This window comes from the organism of the source record quoted next, unplaced genomic scaffold (genome assembly GCF_019419815.1).
Source record: "Pyrus x bretschneideri cultivar Hongxiangsu unplaced genomic scaffold, Pyrus_bretschneideri_v1 Contig8, whole genome shotgun sequence".
NCBI classification, from domain to species: domain Eukaryota; kingdom Viridiplantae; phylum Streptophyta; class Magnoliopsida; order Rosales; family Rosaceae; genus Pyrus; species Pyrus x bretschneideri.
Genome location: NW_025999820.1, coordinates 4,848,052 through 4,854,887, shown reverse-complemented (window position 1 = coordinate 4,854,887; position 6,836 = coordinate 4,848,052). Strand labels below are relative to the sequence as shown.

The following is a 6,836-nucleotide window of genomic DNA, read 5'->3' as shown; positions in this document are numbered from 1 at the left end:
ATGCTCTTCTTTTGTTGAAAATGCGAGCTAAAAGCAAAAGTCTAAATAAAACTAATCAATAATAATGCTTTATTACTCATTCTTAATGCGTGTGGAAGCCGTGGAATTGAATAATATTGATTCAGATGCCAATTCTTTGTTGCCACACTTTTGGTTTAGGGTTTTTTCAACTTTCTATGCTCTTTTTCGAGTAAATATTCTTCTTTTGTTCCATTCCACGAGTTTCAGGTGTAGGGGGTTTGAGTTGTCTAGCAAATTAAAAAAATACTAATAATCTTTTTATATAAAACCAGCATTTAATAGTGTAGTTTTCAATATACTAAAAATGCACTTTTCTAATTTTTCGAACAAAACGATATTACTTATATATAAAAAAGATACTGAAATTAATAGAGATAAAATTGTAAAATGACAGCATTTTGAATTAAAAGAAAATTATATAAAAATATTGCAAAAATAACAGAATTCTTTAAACTTAATATTTAGACCTACTCCAACTGTTGGAGTAAAACTCAAATTTTAGGTTTTAAATATACTCTAACTTGCTCCAACCTTTAGGCCAAATATGAGTTTTGATCAAAAACTCTTTTTGGGGCAAGAATTTTCCCTAAGTTAGTGGGCTGACCAACCATATATCTGTATTTTTTTAATTTTATATTTATAAATTCATTTAATCTAACTGCTAAGATTTATTATGATCAAATCCAAAAAAAAAAAAAAGATCTAAAGGTCCAAATTTAAATCAAATAGCTAAAATAATTTTAAAAAAAAATTCTTTCATGTGTTTCATATTCTTTTATAATGTTCCACGAGTTTCATGGTATTGATTTAGTGATTTTTCAATATTTATTTAAATATTTTTAGATTAAAATGTTTATAAAATTAAATTAGGATAGTGTATCTAATTTTTTTTAAGTTACTTTGAGAAATTATTTTCTTTAAATTCCTTCTTTAATGATCTGAGGTTAAAAATTCAACTCAAACAATTGTCCCAGAAAAAATACTTCTACAACAAAATCTAAATTTTTTAAGTTAAAAATTTTAAATTTTAACCCAAAAGTTATCCCTTGCGATGATCTAAAGAATGAGCCACTTGATTTTTTTTTTTTTGTTTTTTGTCTGCAAAGATAAAGAAAAACAAAGAAATGGCAGATGCCAAAGAGACAAAAGAACACCGCACCCAAACGGATGCCGACGCATTTCCTTCCTCCTGACCTGTACCCCAAAACAACCAATCACTAATTGCCACCTTCCATGCTGCTTCTCTCTCTCTGTCCCTGTCTCCCTCTCTCTCTCTCTCTCTCACATCCCCAATTCCCATTCCGATTCTCCTCGTTCCCTTTCCCATAAATCCCATCTGTTGTAAAAATTTAAAAAGGGGTAAGATATTACACATCCTATTTTATTTTTCATATATATTTTTAATTTTTAACTTTCGAATCAGATAAATTGAAGAAAATCAATAAATAAAAATTATTAAGAAGTATGTGAGAAGTAAAATAGAGTGTACGGATAAAAACTGTAATATTACTGCCTCAGGAGAAGTCTGTCCGAAATAAAAACATCCCCACATTCCAGCATCCCAACCCCGCACCTTCCTCAGGAAACTGAGATTAAACCCAAACCCAACTCCCACTCTCTCGCTTTCAATCACTTCTTTCCTCTTATATATATATTTTTTTGTTATTGTTTTATTTTTTTTATTTTTTTAAATCTCATCTCACCCTCCCACCCTCTCTATATCTCCTCCTCTCTGTCTGTCTCTCTCTCTCTCTCTCATCTCCATCTCTCTCAAGATAAACAAATACACTGAAATTGTCTCAAAAAACAGAGAGAAACCTGGGGATTTGAGGTAAAAGCTTCCCTCTTTAGGTAACATTCTTAAAATCTCTCTTTCCTTTCTTGCAAACCCATAAACCCCTTTTACCCATTTCTTCTTTTGTTACCTCACAATTGCAGGGTCTCAAAGAATATCAAAAGATGGCAACTTTATTAACTGATCTCCAGCTTCAAGCTCTCTTCATTGCAATTTGCCTATTGTCTTCCTCCTTCTGTCTCCAGGTTTTATAGATCACATCTAATTAGCTCGTGTTATCTCAAATTCTCAATATAATTAATTTTCTGGGAATCACTTTTTCTTACCTTTTCTGGGTTTTTCCCAAATGCCAAACAGATCGGAGAGACGTGCTCGAAAGACAGCGACTGCGACGCCGGTCTGAGCTGCCAAACCTGCGCTGCAAATGGCAACACCCGACCCAGATGCACCCGGATTCAACCCACCAGTCCCACATCAAAGGTAATCATTTTTTCCTTAATTAATTACGTAATTTAATATTGGTTTGGTTTGTGCAGATGGGTTTGGTTTTAATATTGTCAATTAATTTGCAAATGGTGATTAATTATAGGTGAAAGGTCTGCCATTCAATCGGTATTCATGGCTAACCACCCACAACTCATACGCTCAAGCTGGAGTTAGGTCCGCCACGGGTTCCTTAATTGTTGCTCCCATGAACCAGAACGACACCGTTGCCAACCAACTCAAAGTAAGTTTCTCTTCAAATAATCTCTACCCTGCATTTTTTTTTTTTTTTTACCCTTTTTCTATTTATTTTTGGACTTTTTTTTCTTTTTAGAGAATGCAATTTTGTTGTCACACTATATTTGTCTGAATTACGTATAAAAAATTAAAAAATTCACGCTGCTATAGCTAATTTGACAAACCCCGAGAAATTGTGTTCTTGGATGACAAGCTGCAAAGATGGCTTGTGTGTAATCAAACGGTAGTCAAATGATGGAAATGTTGACCACACAAATGTTTGATTTTCCACGTTTATCCTTTTTATATTCTCTTATTTCATGGTTTTGACAAAATCAATATATTTTTTATGACGTGGCAGTTTGTCACTCCATTGATGTCGTCAAGCTAGATGTGTCAAATGAATCGCGCTTGGGCCGACCCGCTTAATAAAACACTAAGCTCAGTTCGGCCCGCATACCTAGTCGATTAAGACCTAGGTTATGCTGCGTAGGGTCACTAAACGGGCCGACTTAGGCAAAATAAACTTTAGTTATTTTAAAATTTTACAAAAACTTATTTGAACATTTTATTAAGATAAATGCCGCTAATATTAAGTTTTACTAACATTAAAATGTATGTTTTAATTTTTGAAAGAAAAAAAAAATAAAAGAAATGCATGTTTTAATTGGAAAATAATGAATAAATAAGATTTTCTTTAATGGGCTGCGGCCGTGCTTGGCCCATGATGGGCGCAACTGGTCAAGGCCCAGTCGGCTCATTGGACAAAATCTTAGGCCCGGTCCGACCACTTCTTACAAATCGTGTCGTGTTGTGCCTTATTTAAATGGGCTTAGACCGTGACATGCCTTATATAAGTGGGTCGTGCCCGTTCCGTGATCGTGCCGGCTCGCCCGTCTGACACCTCTAGGTCAAGCTAGCTCATGTTGAACCCTTGGTGGTGTGTGTTGTGTTGTTTTGCATGCAGACTTTACAGTAAAGTATTTTAAACTAAGAGAATCCCACCTATATTTTGTAATTTTGCATATATGACAAATGTATTAAGTAAATACATATACAGTAGCCAAATCGTTAAAAATTTAATTCAGGGCATAAATAAAAATGTTTAAAAAAAAATGAAAAAGATATCAGGTTAAGCATGTGGGTGTCTGAGTGATTATTGAAGCGCATGCGTAGATGCCATTTTTTTTTCTCTTTTTGCTAAATTACATGTCCCTTTTAAAAATTAAGAAATGGAATCATTTGGGTATTTATGTTGATTAAAAGAGAAGCATCCACCTAATCCACCTGAAACACTTCACTTTCCATGTGATGTCATGAGAGACCACTACCTACCACATGTTTTGCTAGTTTACGAAATGCTAATATAAGTTGCACACGCGTGTAGGCTGATTCATACCCTTTTTACTCTCCGAGAAATGCTTAGATCAGTTGCACATGTTTAGGCTGATATGGCCGTTTCACCTTATAACTCTTGCTTTTCTTTGGTGCACCTGAATTATGCTAATAAAAATGAATTATTTATTTTGGAATTTGTTTTTCAGTTACTTTTACCATTTTGTGTTAAAAATTATAATTTGGTCGATTTAAACTTGTTTCAACTGCTATGCTAAAGACCGATATTTCCTATGTTTTATTTTGTCGATTGCTAGAATGGTGTCCGAGGGTTGATGCTGGATATGTATGACTTCAACAACGACGTCTGGTTATGTCACTCGTATGGTGGCAAATGTTACAACTTCACTGCATTTGTAAGTGCTTCAAATTATGCTTTTGCCAAATTGAATTGTTATTACAAGAAAAACATCGTGCTTAAATATTTAGAGTCCGTTTGGGATTTTGCTTGTGGAAAGGCTATAAGGTTTTCTAACAACCCAAAGCACTTCTTACTGCGTTTTATAGAAACAGATAGAAGTGCTTCTGGGTCTTAGAAGAGCTTCTAGAGGAGCAACTGTCAGATGCTTAATCAGAAAGATTTTAAATAAAAAATTTAGATGTTTCTAATGAAAGCACTTTTAGCATAAGCGCCTATGAGCTGAACTTTCCTGCAGAAACAATCCCAAATGAGCTTTTACTCGCTTTACTGTTATTTAAAGTTTTAAAGGTTGAAAACTGAAATGCCAATTTTCTCTGCAGCAACCTGCTATTAACGTGCTGAGAGATATTAAAACCTTTTTGGAATCCAACCCCTCAGAGATTGTCACCATTTTTATCGAAGATTATGTGGAATCTCCATCGGGCCTGACAAAGGTCTTTGAGGCAGCTGACCTCAAAAAATTTTGGTTCCCAGTTGCTCAGATGCCAAAGAACGGGAGTGATTGGCCAACTGTTGATGATATGGTCCAGAATAATCAGCGGTTGGTGGTCTTCACCTCTAAGAAAGCTAAGGAGGCTTCAGAGGGAATTGCTTATGAGTGGAACTATGTTGTCGAAAATCAATGTAAGTCCTATATTTTATTACTTTTCAAGGTGTCAAGCACTTCACCAGATTGTTTGTTCAATATTTGTTCCTAAAATTTTCCTCAACTTTGTTTTAATGCGCGTGTAAAGATTAATTCCTAGCTGAAGATTTTCCTCAATTTTGTTTCGTGTACTATATTCTCAGATGGAAATGGAGGGATGGTACCTGGTTCATGTCCGAGTCGTGCTGAATCATCTCCAATGGACACAACGTCTAAATCACTAGTTCTTGTGAACTATTTTCGCGATCTTCCAAATGCATCAGCATCTTGCATGGACAATTCAGCTCCCTTACTGAGCGAGTTGAAAACTTGCTATGAAGCAGCCGGGAAACGGTGGCCAAACTTCATTGCTGTTGATTATTATCAGGTATTGATTGAGACATTTCCACTGGAAACTCTTGGAAACAGTGTCAAGTATATAAAAGGACAGGGGTAGTGACACACTCCCGTTTTCTCCTTATGCACTCCTCTTTATCCCTAAGTTCTCCCGTGATTTATTCAATTAAAAGACGAGAAAAATGAAGGAGTGCGGGAGAGAAAATAAGAGTGCGAAAATTACTATCCAAAAAAAAGACATATTTGCATGCATTTGCCTAACCAATTCTGGTTTCTTTGCTGCAGAAAAGTGATGGTGGTGGTGCTCCAGAAGCAGTGGATGAAGCCAGTGGCCATCTGACATGTGGCTGTGACAGAATCACTTACTGCAAGGTTTGCAAAATTTACAATTAGACTTTATAACTTGTCAAACAAGGGCAATATGAAATTCATCTAAGTTTTCCAATCTATCTTGTATGAGCAGGTAAATGGTGGTAACGTTACATTTGGTTCATGCGACGTCCCAAAACTTGCTCCGCCGCCACCTGCTGCCGCCACCACCACATCCTCTCAACCAGGTTCCGGCAACTTTGCTTCTCGGGGCAAATCAGTCCGGTTGTTGTGGTTGTGTGGAACAATTTTGGCTACAACTCTCTCAATTCAGATATAATTTGTTCTCTACTTTTGCTTGCTACCTCCCTTGTAATTTTTAAACCACACGAGACATTTTTTTGGAGAAAAATTTGATTCCTCTATTATGAGACCATGTGCAACCCTCTTTTTTTTTTTTTTTTTAATTAAAGGGACCAACTACTTCACCGCGACAGTCCATCATTTCAAGAGCTAGAAAGACTCACAGAGGTATTTTAGCCTCCTCCTGGCCACTACTGTGTGATTTATCAGCGTCGAGAATCGAACCCAAGACATGTCATGTGAACTACGAGACTAATTTGGGTCACAAAATTTTACCGTTAGATATGCTCATATTTGATCATAGTTGTTCAATGGAGAGGGTAAAGGTTCAAAAGCTAAAAAATTGTCTGATTTGTTTAAAAACTCATCTCCAACTAGATATAATTCTATGGAACCCATCAAACTATTATTTACCAAAGAGCACCAAGCTGGCCAATGTAGCCCCCTCTTAGCATTTTTTGCAATGATTGGTTCAAATTCAATAGCTAGATTTGGAAACAATCAACAATAGTTTAATTAAATTAACTAATAAATTTAAAGTATAAACTTAAAACTAAAAAAATTATTGAATGCTATATTTAGCTCTTTCGGTATATATGAGTATGACCTGATATTATTCATTTAAAAATATATTTTTTTAAGAACTATAACCCAATTAAGACTATATTTAACATTTTCAGTTGGAAATATCTTTATGTGGCACGTCCGCATGCACCATGGGCCCGAGAGAGATAGGCCTGGCTTATCACTTAGGTGGAATATGACCCCTTTTTCCCATGAGTTAATTTTACCCATTTGTTGCAAAAGGCTTGGGTGGCGTTAAGCTTTAA

At 35.4% G+C, this 6,836-nt stretch overlaps 1 protein-coding gene across 2 annotated transcripts; it reads left to right on the top strand.

Moving 5' to 3' along the window:
* Positions 1-1,691: 1,691 nt before the first annotated feature.
* On the top strand, positions 1,692-6,071 carry LOC103956887 (PI-PLC X domain-containing protein At5g67130). 2 transcript variants are annotated; one of them, XM_018649800.2, is made up of 9 exons: positions 1,692-1,852; positions 1,960-2,061; positions 2,174-2,296; positions 2,406-2,543; positions 4,189-4,287; positions 4,673-4,976; positions 5,142-5,365; positions 5,620-5,706; positions 5,798-6,071. In XM_018649800.2, the coding sequence occupies exons 2-9, from the start codon at positions 1,981-1,983 to the stop codon at positions 5,981-5,983; spliced, it is 1,242 nt and encodes a 413-aa protein (XP_018505316.2). In that variant the 5' UTR covers positions 1,692-1,852; positions 1,960-1,980; the 3' UTR covers positions 5,984-6,071. The 2 variants fall into 2 exon arrangements, with proteins under 2 accessions (XP_018505316.2, XP_018505315.2); XM_018649799.2 differs by having other exon boundaries at positions 1,709-1,872.
* Positions 6,072-6,836: the final 765 nt, after the last annotated feature.

What these genes read in the sequence shown, in the direction of transcription:
- LOC103956887 (XM_018649800.2), top strand. Translation starts at nt 1,981, where the DNA reads ATGGCAACTTTATTAACTGATCTCCAGCTTCAAGCTCTCTTCATTGCA. An exon ending in CCACCAGTCCCACATCAAAG is followed by an intron (nt 2,297 to 2,405) that starts GTAATCATTTTT and finishes GATTAATTATAG; the next exon opens with GTGAAAGGTCTGCCATTCAA. An exon ending in CTATGTTGTCGAAAATCAAT is followed by an intron (nt 4,977 to 5,141) that starts GTAAGTCCTATA and finishes CTATATTCTCAG; the next exon opens with ATGGAAATGGAGGGATGGTA.